Source organism: Anopheles cruzii, chromosome 3 (assembly GCF_943734635.1).
Source record: "Anopheles cruzii chromosome 3, idAnoCruzAS_RS32_06, whole genome shotgun sequence".
Taxonomy (NCBI): domain Eukaryota; kingdom Metazoa; phylum Arthropoda; class Insecta; order Diptera; family Culicidae; genus Anopheles; species Anopheles cruzii.
Window position 1 is genome coordinate 23794027 of NC_069145.1, and position 19289 is coordinate 23813315.

Genomic DNA, 19289 nt, shown 5'->3' on the forward strand with positions numbered 1-19289 from the left:
CCAATTTGGATTGATTTCATTGCCTCGAGAGTCGAGGGATGAAACGGTCACCGAGTAACAGGAGCCGGCGAGTGGCTCCGGCGTGGCTGAGCTACTCAATTTTGCATATTTAGCACTCCATTAACGTAATACGATTCCTGGCTGCGTGGCCCTGCGCCATTGTGTGACCCCCGGCCCGTTCGCCAGAATCGTATTGAAAGTTTCGAACAAATCGAACGGTACTTGAGCGCGGGGCTCTTTCATGCTGCCGCTCCTTCTAACCCTGACCCTCCGACTGCCGGTCGGAGTGTTCGTTGGAAAAAGCCTTTTTTCCTTTTGGGTGGAAATTACATTCCTTTCCTTTTTTACAGCCCAAGGATACGCTGGACTTCAATCGCCCCGTCGGGTGGCGGCCCTAGGGCGTGTCTAGGGCGGTTGTATCCTGTGACGTTCGCCTTCGTCCGTCTTTCGATTGAAACGAACCGAACCGTGGCACAGCAGGGCTTTGACGCCAGCTCGGACCAGCTCCCGACTGTGTCTGTGCCCGGAGGACCAACGAACGCTGTGCTGGCTTGTTTGCATCCTCCGGGCTCTGGGATTGAACAATATAAATTTCACCTTTCCGACTGACAGCCCGAAAGCCAACAATGGACTTCGTTTTCTCATTTCACTGGTGCAACAATACGGTTACGGGACGCGCGAGATACATTACTTCCGAGGCACCTTTGAAGTTGCCTTAAAGCACGGCCAACTCCTGGCTGGCACACACCCACGGACAGTCGAAAGTGAAATGGCTGTGCATTTGCGTAATCAAAATGGGCCACTTTGGGCATCTCGCTTTGAACTCGTCTCCTTTCTTTCGATGTTCTGCTGCATCCAGCGAACGCCAGCACCGCCAGCAGGCCCGTAGATCCCAATCTGGCCGATGGTCCAGATACACCTAGCGACAATAATTTTCTCCCCTCCATGCCAGGGAGTGTGACGGAACTCGGTGGAGATAATTTTTCCGACCACAGGGCCGCGCGCTACAAGTTAATTTGATCTCCTCCAGGCTCCAAGAGCCTGGGCCGAGAAGAAGTTAAAGCTAAATCAACGGGCAGAAGGTAAGAAAACACCCCGAGGATCGCTCCGTTCCTCGCACACACTTTCTTGTGGAATGTCTCGGCATGTCACCATAAATGTCACAGCGATTGGACACCGTGGACGCTGGCAACCGTAGCGGTAGCATATTGGACGCGAACCGCAGGCTGCTCCATTGCCTCGAGCATCCACGGCGCTGTTCCAGTATCGGTTTACTTTACACCCGATCAAGCACACGGTCCAGCGTTAGATTGAGATAGCCAGCGCCGGCGATAATGGGAGATGACTGGCAAGGCGGAGGTCTGGGCTGGACTGGACTGGACTGGACTGGGCTGGACCGAGGTCCATATCGTGCATTGGCGATCGCAACCACTAAGCAGCAGCAGCAGCAACAGCAGCTTGGATTTAATGGACCGTCCGACAGACGGAACGACCCGATAAACGCGCACAAGATTTAGAGGAAGGGCACAGCGCAAAGACGTGAAGCGAAAGGCTTCTGCAGCTCGGCCGCAAAAGCACGACACACGGCACGGCACAGGCCAGTGCACACATACTAGAATGCACACACACACACACACACACACGACACAATATATGCGTAATCTGATATCATTGATAATTTATATTCGGCACCGACACACACCACCGGACACACCGGCTGGGGGAACTGGCAGCAAAGTCAGGAGTTAGACATTAGCAGCAGCAGCGGCCAAACACGGACCAGAAAGCGAAACTCATGATGAGTCCCGATGGTGGGTCTTAACTGGGAGGACCAGTTATTGGGTGGGACCACCCCTTCTTTTGCTGTGACTCGTCGTCGTTCTGGAACGGGACTTGAACCAAAGGTTACACCACCGCGCGGCTACGAGTGTGACCACCTAGACCAATGCTCCACACGCCGGGGGCCCGAGTGACTTATTCGCTAAGTTGGAGCCACCGCTTATCGTGTTGCTTCCGTAGTCGCTCTACTTTTTGCTTCTGCCATCGTCGGCTCCAACTCGATCGCGGGCAAGATCGGATTTGATTTCAATCAAGTAGCCAGGACGCTTACCGGGAACGAAACGCGACCGCGACGCTCGGGCTGGACACACACGGACACTGGACCCACTACTGTGTGTGTGAGTGTGTGCTCCACCCAGAAGTCGTCCCGAGGTCGTGGGGCAGATGAACTTTAAAACTCGGCCGGACGGCTCATTGATTGATTGACGTGGGGGCAAATTTGGAGCAACAGCAGCAACGGACCTCCTGGATGGTCCTGATCCTTGGTTCACCGTGGTGCGGAGCGGTTCATAAAAATAGCTGCTGACAAGTGTTTGCGATGGCTTCGGCTACGCACCGAATCAGCGGGCGAAGAGGCCGCGAGTGAGCTCACGGGGGGGTGTCCAATGTCGTCCACCGGTCAGCTTCGGTTAAACTGTCAATTTTGATTCTCGTCCCGCGGCAGGTTACCATCGCGAGACTGCGACAATGTTGTGCCGCCGAATGCGGCTCACGGAACGCCACCTACAGCCGCCCCGGGAACCGCTGGAAGGGCCGATCGTACGTCCGTGTACCACGCGGAAGCTGATGAACCTCGGAGCGGGCGGCAACGCTTGCAGCGCCACCGGCCCCGGCACCACCACCAATGCGATCGGCCACACCACGATCACCATCCCGACGGGCGACGCCACCCGAGCGTGCTGCGAGGAGCAACAGTGTTCACCACGTGGGAGGTAACGCGGCTCTGGCCGAGCATAATGCGCCAATTTCGGGTTTCCTTTTTCTCCACGATCGTCCAGGTCCGTACCTGCCACTAGCCACCTGCAGAGCATTCATCACTCACCGATCGTTAATAGGATTTTCCCCGGTCCGGTCCCGGCCGTGGTCGGGAATGGCTTTTCTACCCGTGTTATGTTTGCAGTTGGGCAACGGATAGGAAAAGGACTCGTCCCTTTGCACAACCTAAATCGAGCCGGAGCACGTCGCTGTGCGAACTGCAACATTATTGCACGTGGCTCAATTGTGTGAAAAATGTAACCGTATGAAATAATTTTGGCAACCCAACGGCATTGTCCGGAAGGTGCAGTAATCTAACCTTTAGCCTCACAATGGGCACGACATGTGGACCACATTTTCTGGTAGGAAAAAAATGCGATGTGACTTTGAAAAATGACCCGAAAGAATCAACATCCCGATTCGCAGGAAAGCTCAGCCATATGCACCGTCGTTGGCGGACAACACCGATTATCGGTGGCGAGACCTCGGTAAGGCTCCAACTTATCATTATTATGCTAATCGCTTTATGGCAGCCGCGCGGAATGGTGTGGCGAAATTTATGGACCCTCGATCTCTGGCGCAGACCACCCTGGCTCTAGACCGGTGGCCACTGCAGCCGCCTCGGTGGTGCTTTAAATTAATTGTATCAGATGCTTATCGTCACTTTTGAGAACGGTTTGCCTACACGGCCGGGCCGGGCGGCTGAGAGCAATGCTATAGTTGCAACCACCCGTAAGCCGAGCAAGATGGATGTCCTGTTTTACAAGCGCGAAGCGCGAAGAAATTGTCATAGAAGATGCTTAGCATCATCGGAGGCACAAATTTCGAGATGAAGCATAGCCTACTGTGACGAGGCGCTTCAGTGACGGAACGTGTGACGAATGAACCCGTTTTTATGTTTTATTATGAAACCTATTACGGCAGAAAACTAAAACCCAAATTGCTTAGGCAATTTTTTTGCCAAACCATTTTTAATTAAGGTTCCCAACCGGCTGAAAACTAGCTCCAACAATGGTCTCCACAAAATCTGGTGATAGGTTAACTGATTTTTGATTTATAGACCAAACTTTATTGGGGTCCCTACTTGTAGATCTTCGAGTTAACGTTCTTTTGTGCAACGGGGTTTTTTGTCTTCAATCACGAACAGATCCAATTACCTTTTCATAAAAAGTCCACTAATAACATTAAGTCGGACAAAGCAAAATGGCTTAAAAGGTGATGATAAAAACTGAAATTTATTTCCATTTTTTTCCATCGCAAACGCAAAGTTTGGCTGTGTGGTCCAACATCCCGACACCTGGACGTGATGTGCCAATTTCGGTGTTTCGCGATTTTTGCTCTCTACTTTCACAATGGCTCTTCCGAATCCCAGTATAAAGATGATTGAAAATGTCAAAAAGCCTCCTATTAAAGATTGCAATAACTTGCTTTACAACTCCGACGGTCTGGCGACGGTCGTGAGTTGCTTCGGCCGGGAACTGCTGTCGGTTCGAGGCTTTGATTTGCAGACCGCGCGGCTTAGGCTCGAGAGGAGCCGCCTCAAACGCTCCGCAACATCTTCGGCAACGCACATATGTATATTATCCACTTTTGCTTCATTTCCTGCAATTTATTAGCCTCATCATCCCGGGCCGGAGCCCGGCGAGCTACACAAATCTATTTCGGGCACTAAATCATGCGAGCCAAATAAAAGGGTGGTGTCTGTCCGTTTCTCACCGCATCTCATCTTCATCCCACATGCAGGGCCGGCCGGGCGGCGTTGGGCCAGCATTTTTGGCTAGTTTTGGCCTCTTTTTCCATGTCGCGCCGTGTGCGAATGGCGGCCTGTTTGGGGTGTTGAAAAATAATAAACTAAAGAAACATACCATTTAACGGCGCGACCAGCGCCACAGAGGAACAAAGCGCAGCATCGCCTAGGCGCGCGGAGTTCAAAGGGAAACACGCGAGAACGTACTGCGACGCGTGTAGAAGGGCGGCTCTCCGTTTGATTCCCACCATTTGATAGCCAATATAGCGCATTCATATAATTAAAAATTTATGTAAATAAGATCTGACGCGCTCGCGATTCCGATACGGTTGGCGAACTTGCCCCCCGTTCCGTGTTCGGTGTTTCGGTGTTCATTGGCCAAACTTTTTCTTACGCTTTTTTCACGCTTTGCCATCCGGCGTTCATCGTCTACTCCGAGCTCCACCCTCGCTCCATCGCGGCTTTCTAATTCAATTCCTTGCACCATCACTCACCCGCGTGTGTGCGGCCTCGGTTTGCTGAGGTCCTCGTCGTCGGTCGGTTTCTCATGCTAAACGCGGCCGGCGCGAAGGCTGAACGATGGTGTCGAGCATCGCATTTGATTCCCCGGAGCCGGACCTCCTATTCTTGATTCCGAGAACGAGCGTCTCATCGTTTCCGTGCCAGCCCACCACGGCTCACAGTGAACCAAAAAAACAAGAGCGCGAGCGAACCACTGCGATGGCGCATCGCTGAGCATCAACTAATGAGGCTAGGCCAAACGTGCCAAGTGGACGCGCATAAAAGAAGACTAAAACAATACGCTCAACAACTCACGAACAAAAAAAGAAAAAAGAAGGCCCAACATCATCTGACATAGATCGCCAAGATTCAGAGCGCCGGCCGCGCTCCTGACATAGGCCCCGCAAGCGACAAACCGCTAAATCGCATGCACCGAACGCCACGAGCATAACTTGCAAACAGCGGCCGCGGCATCGTTATGTTGCGCACAAAAAACGAAACAAAGTTTTAATAATAATATGTGGCCCCAAACAAATGTCAGTCAAAGAAATATTTGGCACACGTTCATTATTTGCACGACCCGACCCGGGGCAGCTCGGCGATCGTTTGGCGCTCGCGTTAAAGTCGGTCTCGCCTTTATGTCTGTCTTAGGCTTTTGGGTTTTTAAGGGCAAGATTCGGTTACTGTACGTTGTGAAAATATATACAAAAATTACCGCAGCACATTATTTTAAGACACACTTTACTTATTATGTTTTATAAATCTGTCCTTAACTAGCTAACTGGCAAATATGTCCGGAAAGGGACAACCATTAGAACCAACACCTTCTGTGGTCGTTTAATGCATAATTGGCGATCACAAGAGGGAACCTGGCATTCAAAGTACAGTTACAAGAGATATCAACTCCGTCTCCAAAATCGAACATTTAGCAAGTGCAAAGTATCTTACACAATTTTTTTCCCTCCCCATCAAATTATATTTTGGGAAGAACTCGAATTTGTATAAATATCACAATATTTTATAGAATCCATCACAATCACATCACAATATTTTTAAGATATTGTAAGATCTACATTCTGACAATTTTATATCTGATTTACAGATGTAAATTGTGAATACTTCTGTTGTAAAAAATTCCCATTCTGATCCAGTTTTTTGGGCATTTTAGTTAAGACCCAAAAACAAATTGGCAACCAAAATAGAAAGCCCAACAACCTTCGGGAATCCCAACCTAATGGCGCCCACTGATTGCATTCGACGAATCGACACCGACAGCATCCGGAATTTCCACGATTTGCCGGTTCTGTTTTGGTTTGCAAACGAGCGCGGTGCATCGTGCAAGCCGCAACCCTCAAAGCCCGGCTAAATGGTTTCATGTTTGGCGTTCGCTGCGGACCGTAAATCCGCGCCTGTCTTTGCCGGCAAGTCATTATCAAAGATCGTGCGATGGCAGACCGTGCGGAACGTTGTTGCTGACAGCCGCCGCCGCCACGGACGGCATGACTCATTTGGCATTGACATCTGAGCGCAGGAGTCCGACCGTCGTTGGTGGCGGCCGCTCGCAAAACTCGACCGGGTCGGGAAGCCGAATGAAATGGACTGGATCGAAACGTCGGATAGCTTCGGGCGCCACCACGCATCGTCGTGTCGGTCGGTCGGACTTCCTATGCTCGGGTGTCATAATTCTCCCCGGCCCTGGCCAGTTTACACTTTTGCGTGACCGTCTCGCGCGAATCTGGCGCTGAGTGTGCCCTCCGAGCGGTTAAATTATGCTCCCGACCGACCGACCAGGGTTTGATTCACAAAAGCTGGGGACGGGAAAAAGAAATCGGACACAGGAAGAACACTCGGTAGGACCCCTCACAGTAGGATACGACTTTCACACGCTACAGGGCGCGATCATCACCTTCATGCTTTGGTGGTAGATCACCCCGTTCCGCGATCGCGATTCGACAGCACGGAGAAGACCCAGGTCCCGAAAGTGACCCAAAACGGCAGGCCGGGCCAGGGCTCTCGGGAGCTCTCTTCACGGCACTGTCGCTTTGATCGCGAGGCTTCCGGAGCTCCACACCACACACACTCATTTGCCGTTAATTTATACATTTTTCTGTTTCCGAGGGCTATGTTTTCGTCGACTGCTACTATCGAGGGCCAATTCTTCTGATACAATCGCACGCTTCAGGATCGGGACCGCGAAGTTCGTCTTATGCTCGTTACGGACCTCTGAATCGGATCCCTGGCTGAAGTTGCACCATATTATTCTCTCTCTTTCTCTTTCTTTCTCTCTCTCTCTGTTCTCTCAGAAAACCTACGGATGGCCCCAAAACACCGCTGATGATCGTGAATTTGAACATTCCGCCCGGCACGGAGACGCTGGCGCCGAAGAGTGCGTCGCGAACCGAACGCACCAAGCTGCCCCACTTCTGCCTCCAGTACCGCAACCTGTCCCGCCTCTGCTCTGCCCCACCGGGAGGGGCCACGGCGACGGTTCCCGGAGCGGCCCCGGGAGTTACCTCGCACCAGATTCCTCAGATATTCATTCAAAGCTTCGAGCTGCAGGACCGCCGCGCCACCGATGGCCAGGGAACGGCGGCCGCGGGCGAGGCGGGCCAGGAGGGTAGGAGCAGTAGCCAGGCGTACAATATTATCACCGAGAACGACGAGGACACGTTCGCGACACTGCTCCTGGAGAACATCTCCAACATCTCGCTGGAGATGATACAGCGCCACCAGCAGAAACTGCTCGGGACGGCCGGTTCCTCGCTGACCGAGGCCCAACTGCAGACGGGTACCGGGACCGGGACCTGCTTCCAGCACGTCGAGGGCTGCAGTAGCATGGACCGGACGGACAGTAAGACGTCGGCCGATGTCGCTACGGGGCTGGACATGCGGATGGACTCGACGGAAGATCGCGCCTTGGGAGGGGCCGCCTCGGAGAGCGGTGGACGTCGGGAGTACGCCAGTCTGCGGAGCACCACCCAGGATGGTATCGATGAACCGTTGGACGACATTCCCGCCGGGTACAGGTCGCTCTGCTACCGGACGCCAAGTCCCAAGACGAGGCAAATCATCCGCGTCGACATCGTCACGAGTCGGGAGAAGTACTGAAGCGACGTGGACCAGCGTATATGTTGTTACGTTTGTAGGTCAATGTTTTTGGGACCTCTTTTTAGTTACCACACAAAATGTTGCGTCCGTATGTTAGTGAACAACAAAGAATAACAAATACAAAATTGGTATCTACTAACTTGTGGCATTTCGACAACTTTTTCATTATGAATTGATGTCACATTTAATTATATCGTCGAATGTAAAAAAATGAATTTTACACCAATAATTTCAGGAAACAAAAGGTACATAAATCAGAAGGAAGCAGATGAACGGCCGAATACTTTCGAAAGCGCACGACGTAATGATCCTTGCCAGGTGAAAGCGGGCAGCGCCAGCCCATCGCAGGCAGCTGAAAGGAAAAAGCCCAACCCAAAACCGACAGGCTCCCGACAGGCCCGGAGTCAGCGCGGAAAGAGAAAACGAAAAACAAAACAGCGGCCCTAGCTAATTAGCTTCCCGTCCCGTCGTCGCTACTGCCAGTCAATGTCCAATAGCATTATGTAGTTTTACTTCTCGCATCCGCCGCATGCACAAAAAATACAATTTGCCGCCCTGCACGGAAACTGCATCGGACTCCATCGGTTCCGAATGTTTTCGGGGAGCTACAAATTGGCCAACGGCCGATCATAAACAGATAATGCACTACTTTGTCGCTAATCGCGCCACGGCGCAGCACGGTGCAGCACGCTCCGCGGTCGTAAAACCGTTTAACAGCGGAAACATAAAACCGGGAAGACTGGGCCACCGACGAGTTGTTGATTGAATGTTGCCGCCAAAAGGTATTTGAACAGTCTGCGTCAACCAGATTTCGGGCGAACGTGAAACGTAGGAATTGAATTAGGTAAATTAGACGAGACACCTATTGTTGATTGGAGAGTTTACGACCCAACACGAGACGGTTGTCGAATGAATCGGCCAATTTTTGGGTCAAAAATTCAGAGAAAAAAACAGATGAAATAGGAATACAAGAGGAAGCTGTAAATACGCCTCGATGTAGGCAATCTAAGCGAATGTTATGTTATCCGTTGTTCTTGTTATCGCTAACATGTCTATCTCTACGATTCTTTTGGTAACTCTCCTAAAGGTCTTCGTTGGTATCCAAAACAAATTATTTTGATTGTGACCGATACGAAGACCCTTGTTCGTGTTTACAAACATGCAATCCGCACGCTGGGACGGCTCAAAAAAAGAGTCAACAATAGCTTTCTATTTTTACATGTTTTTTATGTGTGAAGCCAAAAACCGTGATTTCGCAGGTCAATCAACTTTCTAAGAACTTCATCAAGCTGGTGCTTTTGAGATCTATCCTGAACCTTTACGCTGATGCCTCGCGTCGCAGTTGTGACCGCAAACGCCTTTTGCAGCTCACGAACCCCGAATTGGGTTGCCCGATCTTCATTCAAAACCCCGAAAAGGCACATGCAATTTTTTGGCCCAAAACTGAGCAGCATAAAAAACCCCTGGATCACCGGTGCGATCGATGCCCTCGTAAGAAAATGTAACACGCAAAAGCCACCTCCGGCCGATGTCTCCGATCTGACCAAGGCGAAAGCCACCTAAAAGATGCTATACCTTCGAAATAACATAACAAAAAAAACAACAAAAATCATAGGTCTCCGGGTTCACGGACTCACAGGCAAGCACCGGTCGTATTTTGTTATGTTGTGGTCCCGTAAAAAACGACGCTGTATTTATGAGCCCTAATGATACGGGCCGAAGATGATGCCCATTTGCTAGGAGGGCCGCCATGAGCACGCCGAAGTACGGGCCGCACGAGTGATAATTAAAATAATATATTACCGGCACCGGCACCGCATCGCGTTCTGGCAGGTTGCGGCACCGACGGATCCGATCACCTTCCGGATCGATGGCGTTCGGTTGGCAGGATGTCAGAGGATGCTGGACGCCGGGCGGTGTAGCTCGCCGATGTTGGGCCAATTTTCCCAAACCCGGTCCGCCCTGCGGTTCTATGATTTTCGTCGTTTTTTTCGTTCTCTGAAATGACAGTTTTCCGATCGATGATCGACGGGTCTTTGGGTTGTAGCGCCTTGGTCGGCCCACGGATAGCGCCTTGGTCGGCCCCCAGAGAGAAAGAGAGAGAAGGCGGCCGGCACAGGGACCCCTGTGAGGATAGCTGGCGCCTGCCTTGGGCAGGTTACCTCGGTTCGGGATCATCCTCCGGCGATCGATTGAGATCGCCCACTCCCCAGTGACTGCCGAATTCTGGTTTTGCCGTTCCGGTGCGACCAGGTATCGTCGTTACGCACGGATTGGGTTTTGGAAGATTATGCGCCCGTGCCACGTGGATTAAGGGAACTGGCATTTACCGAGACCACTGGGTATTACTTTAGCAAATATACCTCGAGTATCGGGTTTGGGACGCAAAATTGAAGGATATTAACAGCCTATGATAGGTATCGATAATATCTATATTTTCATTCCGAATCTCGGGCTTGAAGCTGTAATGCTGGAATAAGCCGTCAGATTGGTCGATTGCCCGTGCGCTAAAGAAGTTATGTTCGATACCTTATTTAACGTTGCTTATTAAATCTTCGTTTGAAGTTTTGAAACGTAATCCAGATCAAACGTGTGTTTGACAAATTGGCAACAAATGGAACAGCCAATTTTGGAAAGAACTGAGTAAAGTGCTCACTTATTAGATGCCATTTCAAACGGGCAAACCAAGATGTCGGCCCGAAAAGAAAGTACTACCGCCGACATTCGATCCAAGGTTCTACACAATTTGGCTTCACTTGTTCCTCCGTTTCGATTAACATTCCTCGCGGCGCTCGTTGGCACTGTCGACTCTCATCAGCCTCGGCGGAGAGCTCAATCTGTCTAGTCGGTTGTTGCAGAAATTAGATTTAAAATATTACAGCCCGGGCGTGTGAGTGGCCCGAACGCGAGAACGGAGTCCCCGGGCCCAACTCTACCGGCGATAAACCGATTTCGGGACCAATGGGCCGTTTGAGCCCCTGATGGTGTTGGCGGTGTTGATTTATGGCCGCCTCTTTGGCCGCCCCGCTCGGCTACCCGGGGCCGAGAAAATTCATGACCCTCTAACGACGACGGTGATCGCGATCGGCGTGTTTTCCACTCCCCGCCACAAAACAATTTGTCGAAGGCCAACGGTGAAATAAACAAACGATCATTGCTTCCCGACCGTTCATCTCCGGGATGCGGAATTTCGTTCGAAGCACATTTACGTGTACGTAGCTGCGCCCAATTGGCAGCTAATTTGTTTGGTTTCGTCGGCCGATGTCGTGTACTGGCCGGCTTTGCCCGTTAGCCCCGAATCCGAAGGAGGCCCACGAGACGTAATTAGGCCTCAGTATTCGGACCTCTTGTTTACGGCTGACCTCGACACCACCAGACGGTGCAGCGCTGCCTTGTCCAGCGTCTGCGCCGACATCAATCTGCACTAATCCTTCCTGACGGCCCGTACCTGGTGTCGCGCTCGTAGACTTACCTATACGCCTACGAAGTGCACCGCCACCGGGCCCATAACACCGTAAATGGCTGTCGATCAGCCACCCAGTCCTGTAGCCTCGGCTGCGTGTGTCCGTGAGAGCGCAGACCAAATCACCCCGCTGCTGCCCTCTACCCGAGACTATAAGTCGCTTAAATTGCTCGCAAGTCGTTAGATCATTAGTGGCGTTCTTTCTGGCGTCGCAGGGAACTCACCAAAACTGCACTTCGCTAGAGGGTAATCGTATAGTGGAACTGGTTTTGATTTTTTTTGGACACTCAACAACCGACCCACGGACAGGACACAGATTCGGTAGGATCCTGCCGGACGCGCATTAGCGTCCGGCCGGTGATTTGTGCAACGATCTGCCGACCGTTTGAACTTGAGCTGCATCAGCGCTCAGGCGGTCAGGCGCTCCAGTGCACACGTCCAACACCGACTTTGACAGAGTTGGTCTAATCTAGTCTAGACGAGGCCGCTTTTTTGGGTGTGTGTGGATTGCGCATGCTAATGAAACTATAATTATAGCCTTTCGACGGCCACTTCGGAGGCCATTCGGACCGGCTCCTCGATCCTCGTGGGCTCGTTTTGATCTTAATTTATTTTACTAAATTCATCCCCTCCAATCGCTGGGTGCTGTCGTCACGAGCAAACCTCATCAGTGGAGCCCATTAGGGTGCTCGGACGGAGACGGGAGCCAAACCGATACAGGGAGTTTGGGGGAGCATCGCGGGCGACACAGCGAGTCCTGCAGAGTTTCGTGGGACGATCAAATACATTTTTGCATTGCACAATGGCGGCTCAGCTCTGGAAGTAGCGGTTCTTTTTCGATCGTATTAAACCGAACGTCAAAATGCCCCCGTCATCCGACACACGATAAATCCGTTTTATTACATTTGTGGGCCATTTTAATAGGTCCTCGGAGTAAATGAAACCGAGCACGAAGTTCTCATCGCGACGATTGGTTTGCGTTTTAAATCATTTGCTTGTCGTTAGCGTTTTGATGGTTTTTGCTGCCGTTTGCTTCCTCCCGGTTGAGACCGATTATAGACAGTCCAACTCTGACACCGTTTTTAATGCCAGCAACAAACCCATTTCGGGGTTCATTCAATTTCAGTTTCACGCGTGACTCACGGCACCGGCCCATATGCTAATGGCGATTCCACAGGCAGATGGTTGCCGGCAGATTTAGTTTGTGTTCAGTCGTGGATATCTTTGTCGTACCAGCACACTGTGGGCCCGATACCCATCTTCTGGTCTTGTATGTAAACTATGTAAAAGTTACTTGCACGAAAACTTCTTTATTTCCTTCGAAACACTAAATCCATATCGACCCTTAAGTTTGTGGAGCATTTAGTATTTTTTTTGGTCGGCATTGGCTAAACGCTCCCACTGTTCCGATCCCGATGAATCCCAACGAGAGCGCGAACCAAGCGCCTAATGAGTAGCAGTCTTTCCCCGTTTCGCGCCAACACGCACTGGGGAACGTGTCAACTTAATGACTTTTTTATAACTTCATTCTGGTGTTGTTGCGTTTTTTTAACGCTCCGCTCCGTCCATTTAATTAGCCTGTTAAGCTGGCTGGCGCTTCCCTGCGAGCCACCAGGACGTGCATGTCATCTCGTGTAAGAGTTTATTTATTTTGCGTGGCGCAGATGAAGCCATTTTCTCACCAACGCTCACAGGACGTGATGAGCTTGGTCAATTCGCCGGTGAGTGCAAGCAGGGCGATAGCCACGGTGAACGATGGCCACGCGTTGGCCCCGACTGGTCGCCCGCCGGAGTGACGGTCGTCTGAAACGGGAACGGGACGACGTATTTATGCTCCGCTGGCTTCGCAAACACGCGACCAACGCGACCTACCGATTCCGCACAGTCCGCGGAACACATGCGAACAGGAGGCCCGCTCCTGGGGGCAGCCAACGCACGGTCGGTGGCCCACACGATAGACCGGCTGGCCTGGAATGTTTCCCCTGGGGTAGTAGTAGCAGACTACCAGATGGCCACCGAACATTTCCGCCGCACCGCAGCCCACGAACTGAGTGGTCGCCCAGACGAGTTGCGTGTAGTTGGAAGTGCTAAGAACCGAGGACATGGGAATTGGCACAAAAAAGGAGCCACACGGAAGCGACCGATACGACACTTACTCCTCCTTTCGCAGACTTCCAACGGTGAAGTCGTTACCGAGCTTCCGCTTCTCGTTGAACCAGCTACTCAGCGCAAGTGCTTCCCAGTGCTTGAGCGGAGGTTTCGGGTGGAAGAATACGTTTTGACCGATGGGATGGGCAGGGTTTCCTGAAATGAAACGCAATCGAGCGTAACGTTTCCATCATCCTCGTAATCAAGTAGCCGTTGGAACACGGCGCAGGTAAGGAGCAGCTGAACGAACCGATGAAATCACATTCGTCGTACCCTACGTTGCACTGGCGCACCCATCGTTCGGCCATGGCCTGCAGATCTTGATCCCAGTGCTGAAACCAGGCAACAGATTACGATAAAAAAGATCCATCACCGTAAATGATCGAACTTACCAAAAACTGCATATTCGTTGCTGGCAGCCTCGGATTCGTAGCAACCTTATTCCGCAGTCCATTGTGGCCCATCATGAAGCTCTTGATGTTTTCTTCGCCCAACACTATCGGTGCGAACCTTTGGCACCTCGCGTGTGTAACGTTCGGCTACAGTAATGTCAATTAAAAATTCAATCGGAATTGCGCAGATCCTATGGCAGCTCCTGGGGAGTTCCCGGTACCTGATAGCACATCGTGTGCTGCCGTCCACCACAGGTGTAACTGTCGGAGCACAGCTTCAAGTGTTCCTGGTCGAAAATGGTCCACCGATATTGGGCCATCGCGGAAACAACAACACCAAGCAGTGCCATAAACATCTTCATTGCCGCTCACAATGCCGTGGGTATTTGTACTGTTTGGGAAATCGGTTTTGGCACGGCATACTTCGGTACATTCGCGGTAGCCCATTAGCGGTGGTTACGATGGTACACATGTTTTACGCATCGGCATAATAACATCGATGGTGGTGCTTCGGTCGTCAATAAAGTGCGTAGAGTGGACCGTGATGTGGTAAATGTTTAATCATTTGCGACCATTCCGAATTCGGTGGTGAAGCATAAACATATTTTATTATCATTTTTATCGTCAGCCTACTTCGCCTTGGACGAAGAATAACTGCGCACAGCCAACTATACTGGAACGGGATGACCAAAAGAATGGCCTTCGTGGATTTACGGGCTCTGTTTTCTCACCTCACCGTCAACTACTTTAACGTATTGAGCGGACCGGAAAAAGTTATTGAAATAATTTATTCATCATTGAGCGCAACATCGCAATGTTTTATGGTTCTCTTCCCGTTTGCTAGTGGCGCGAGAACCAAAGTTGGTTCATTTTTTTCAAATAATGTACTGTACTTGATTCGTTTAGCATGATAAAAATATGGTACAATCGTTTTCTTAATTGGTTAAAATATTACAAAAAAAATCGTTTCTCGACAATTATTCTATTCATGTCAAAACTCCTCATTCTTCGGCTCCTCAGTCAAAACCGCTTCAAAGGCTCGATATTAAACTTTCTCAAAAATGAGTTGTCTGGGTGCCTTTTAGTGTTTGCCGAAACGATCGGTTCGTGTGGATGATTTAAACCTTTCGAAACGAAAAAAAAAAACGTTTTCGCGTGATTGGTTCACGTCCCGTGTCCACTTTTTTCCCAAAGTTGCAAAACCCACCCACCGTTGCCAAAACCGCTTTCCCACCGGCAGATACACTATAGTGCTGAGGCCAAGAGGCGCCGCCGGCGGCACGATAAAACATATTCCCGCCCGTCGACGCCGATTAAACGATCCGCATCGGAACCGACGGAGACGAATTAAAACCCCTCCCTGGCCATTTATAATTCGCAGTATTATTTTGTTTATTAATATTTCTATATCCCGGCCCGATCATGTGAACCGACGTTCAAATTTCCTACGCGGCCATTCGGGGCCGGCTAGCCAGCCGGAGCTGCGACGAAGAGGCCACAAAAAAAACGCGGAATAAAACACAACACCGATTACCCACCGTGCTGTGGTCGCGTTTTTGATGATTTATCACGAACATATCTGTCTAGTAGAGTAGATGTGGTTCCCCTTTTTGTCTCTGCTCTTCGCCGTCATCAAGTTGTCGCTCCGTTCGCGGCGGTCTAGCGCTCTAGCCGTCCCGTCCGTCCGCCGAAAGAGCCCAAATATTACGTTCACGAGAGCTTATGCTGCTGCAGGCTGGCCTCTCATGCGGCAGGAAAGAATATCTGCACCGTTTGTGGCTATGGGCCGCGAAATTAAATGAATAGTTCGTAGAGCACATGCACGATGCCGAGATGCTGTGCACAGTAAGCCAAGTTGGCCCGGTAACGGACAAAACTTTTACCGATGACCGTCTCTTAAACAAAAGCCACTTAAGTTATTTTGATTCTTATGCTAAGTTATGCTTAACCGAAAGTGTTTGAACATTAACTGACGGACCTAATGCATTTCTTAACTAACTGATTTCCAATAATTGATCACCTATTAAAAATATTTTAAAAAAATAAATACAAAATACCAGATGGCATTTTCCAATTGAAATAAACTTCAACACAGAATGGGCCGCCATAGTTTGGAAGAAAATGCCCCATTGTGCCGTGTACTGTCATTTCAAGCAACATATCATGCGATAGGCAAGACAGACATTAATAACACCCCATCTGCTCGGCGATTGCGGGCGATGAAGACCCTTTTCCTTAACAGACCCCGTTGGCGGTCAATTTCGTGGCAATCACAAATCAAAACGCAAGCGCCAACTTGTGCCGCGTCCACATTTAATCGGGGATGCCACACCGCCGGCCCTAGACAAGATGGTTATTATTTCGGTTAAATATTAATGCTTCGACGATACGATCGAATGCGGTTATTAAAATGCTTCGCGTTCGGGGGTTTCGTTTTCTTCTTCTCGTTCCTCCGGCCGCGCGCGGTTTATGCTTCATTTGCTCCCAAGCCGGCCCCGTAGCATATGGGCGAGGCCGGCCCGACCGGAAGTTTGCATCAGATACTCGGGCGCCCTCTCCGGTTGCTGCGCTGCGTGAACCCGTAACGTGTTTAAAGACCATCCGGTGAAATCACCTCGCGACTGTCATCTTTCGTGCGGGATGCAAAATTATTTAAATAGCATTTAATTATCTAGCAAAGGAAGAGAAATCTATTTTTTCTTCTTCTTTACGGCTCGCACCGTGGTATAAATCAAACCAAAGCAAACAATTTGATGCTTTCGATACGATACCAAGTGTTTCGGGTCGATCGTCTAGCTAGGCCTATTATCTGGCTCATCGAGAGATTATTTCGCAACGATTTGTAACATCGATTAACTTCTCGATATTAAAAACTCGAATTTGTACGTTTTATGCGACCCACACAAATCACTATCGAAAACGTTTCAACCAGCTAATCGTAATACAATTATGAAATTTGCATATCAATTCCTTAAGCCGCCCATAATAACATTGTAATCTATCTCATTTAATAGGATTAGTGGCGGACGTGTGAGATCACAATTTGTAACCGACACGACTGAAGTCCGTTTTAACCGGCATAATGAATGCTTTAAAAGCGACTCAGTTTCTACATTCTTGACTGGAATCGATGGAATCACAGCTCAAAGTTACCAAACATTTTGTAGAAAAATTACTTATCAAACCAGATAACGGCCACATCTTGGGGAATCAAACAGAGTGGGATATTAAAGCATGATGCCACTCCACCCAGTAGGCACTCGCATGAAGACGCCGCTGTATTGATGTTATTGCCGCTCATGCTTTTTTTATTCGCCATTGTTTCGCCATCAATTGCGCCCGGCCAGGTTTACCAGCCTGCAGTGTGTTTGCTGCGGTTGAATGGGTTCGCTATTTGTTTAGGATCAGACATCTATGGCGCGTGGTCAATTTTATTAATACGGGAACGGCGCAATTATTATTGACATTGCGGTCCGTGCACGTATCTGTCGGCAGCCAGAATACTTGTTCCGGTGGCCATCTTCAGAGACTATCGATTGCCCTCGCTAACGGGTAAGGGGAACTTCAGACGAATCACCATCTCACGAAGAGGCAGCTAGGGATGACAAATAGCCTGAAGGATTAGCTTCTATCAATCAGCCAAAGTTACGTGTAACATTATTCGCAGCTGCTCAGTTCTCTTACGCACCAACCGAAGCTCGGCATCTTTTTGCATACCTTCCACTCCGGTAGTCAATATATTATATTCTGTTTCTGTTGTCGTCCCATTCTAGTTGACTTTCCGGCCAATTTTATGTAAAGTTACGTTTTTCCGAAATTTTAAAAGCCATTTCGTTCTCATCATGTGTTGCCTCGTCAGGCCAAACGAAAGACTTCGACCGACGCGCACTGCACGAACCTTTAACAGTGAACCGTTGCGTCTGTGTTTCCGCCGCGTGTTTACTTTCTAACAAAACGGTGCCAGCTTAGCGGTTGGTTCCTCCCGTTTGCTAGCGTGTCTCCGGCCACGGCAAGCGTGAAGCAACATAATCCACCACCCCGTAAAGCCAGCTGGAACTGGCCCACAATCGAGCCACAATCCGTACTTCCGTTCACGCCGTTCACGCTGCTGGCAATTAGCATAAAAATGTCCCAAGCCACCCCGAGAAAGATTACGACTGGCGGGGACTGGGCCACAAAAACAAGCGACCGCACCAAAGCCAAACCAAACAAAACAAAACGAAATGGAATGACATTTAAATAAAATGCTCATTATTATTATGTGGAAGACGAATTTCCTGTGTGCCGCGAGTTTGATAAATAATTAAGTTCAATCGGCCAGCCGATAAGCGGCCGGCTAGTGGCTGTCTCGGCTAGCGGATTTTATCGATAACGGCCAAACGGACCGCGTTTCCAGAGCGTTCACGGTTTTCGTTGGACATTTCGAAGCCGCACCAACAATGGTCGAAAACTAAAAGACTAACGGAACGCGCTGCTGTTTCCGATCGGTTCATGGGAATGTGTTTCCGTCTTCATTTGTCGTGTCGTGTCTTGGGGGTTTTTTTTCCTTCTTCATCCGTTGCGCCGTCCGGGGAGATTCGCCATTAAGAGAAATGCATCCGCATGACGCGATGACTTTCTTCTTTCGCTCCTGCGGCGCACCGAGGGGTGCTTCCGATTTTCACCGAAGAAAAGTAGATTAATAATCCACACAGCCTATTTGGGGTGCAGCGGCACCAAGAATCGGCGGCGTTCCTTTGGCCGAATCACAGCGCGGCTGCATCACGATCGGAACGAGCCCGCACCCGAGCGCGAGATTAATGTGCTACGATCGTATAATTTATCTAGTTCCACCGTGCAGAAACATAAAATCTCCATCATCCATCTCGGGCGCTGCTAACGAAGGGCTTCGGTTCCGGCTACGGGACCGCAGCTGCGATGACGCTGCGCAAACAGCGCGCAGTAGGACAGGAACAAACACCTTCTTTCGGGTGGTACAGGCTGCTTGAAATGGCCCACTCAGTCAGCCGGCGTAGGGTATCGATCGGGACGGCGTGAAGTGTGAGAAAGAGAGCGGATTCGCCGATGTCTTGCCCTGCCCTCCGGCACAGCATCCAGACCACAGGGCTCGACTCGA

The 19289-nt window shown here is 50.3% G+C and overlaps 2 protein-coding genes across 2 annotated transcripts; one reads left to right on the plus strand and one right to left on the minus strand.

The window, feature by feature from the left end:
* The first annotated feature begins 2526 nt into the window (after window positions 1-2526).
* Window positions 2527-8170, plus strand: LOC128274208 (uncharacterized). Its single transcript, XM_053012318.1, has 2 exons — window positions 2527-2771; window positions 7366-8170. Exons 1-2 carry the CDS (start codon window positions 2527-2529, stop codon window positions 8168-8170), a joined length of 1050 nt encoding a protein of 349 aa, XP_052868278.1.
* A 5141-nt stretch (window positions 8171-13311) lies between these two features.
* On the minus strand, window positions 13312-14535 carry LOC128270083 (venom allergen 5-like). The gene is made up of 6 exons (XM_053007489.1): window positions 14395-14535; window positions 14174-14320; window positions 14032-14113; window positions 13790-13937; window positions 13506-13720; window positions 13312-13436 (listed from the first exon to the last, which is right to left on the minus strand). Exons 1-6 carry the CDS (start codon window positions 14533-14535, stop codon window positions 13312-13314), a joined length of 858 nt encoding a protein of 285 aa, XP_052863449.1.
* Between the last annotated feature and the right edge of the window lie 4754 nt (window positions 14536-19289).

Excerpts from the sequence above, each read along its gene's own strand:
- LOC128270083 (XM_053007489.1), bottom strand. The coding sequence starts at position 14,535 with ATGAAGATGTTTATGGCACTGCTTGGTGTTGTTGTTTCCGCGATGGCC. Across the intron at positions 14,114-14,173 it reads CAACGAATATGCAGTTTTTG|CACTGGGATCAAGATCTGCA; the intron begins GTAAGTTCGATC and ends GCCTGGTTTCAG. Across the intron at positions 13,721-13,789 it reads GGAAGTCTGCGAAAGGAGGA|CACTTCCAACTACACGCAAC; the intron begins GTAAGTGTCGTA and ends CTCGGTTCTTAG.
- LOC128274208 (XM_053012318.1), top strand. The coding sequence starts at position 2,527 with ATGTTGTGCCGCCGAATGCGGCTCACGGAACGCCACCTACAGCCGCCC. Across the intron at positions 2,772-7,365 it reads CAGTGTTCACCACGTGGGAG|AAAACCTACGGATGGCCCCA; the intron begins GTAACGCGGCTC and ends CTGTTCTCTCAG.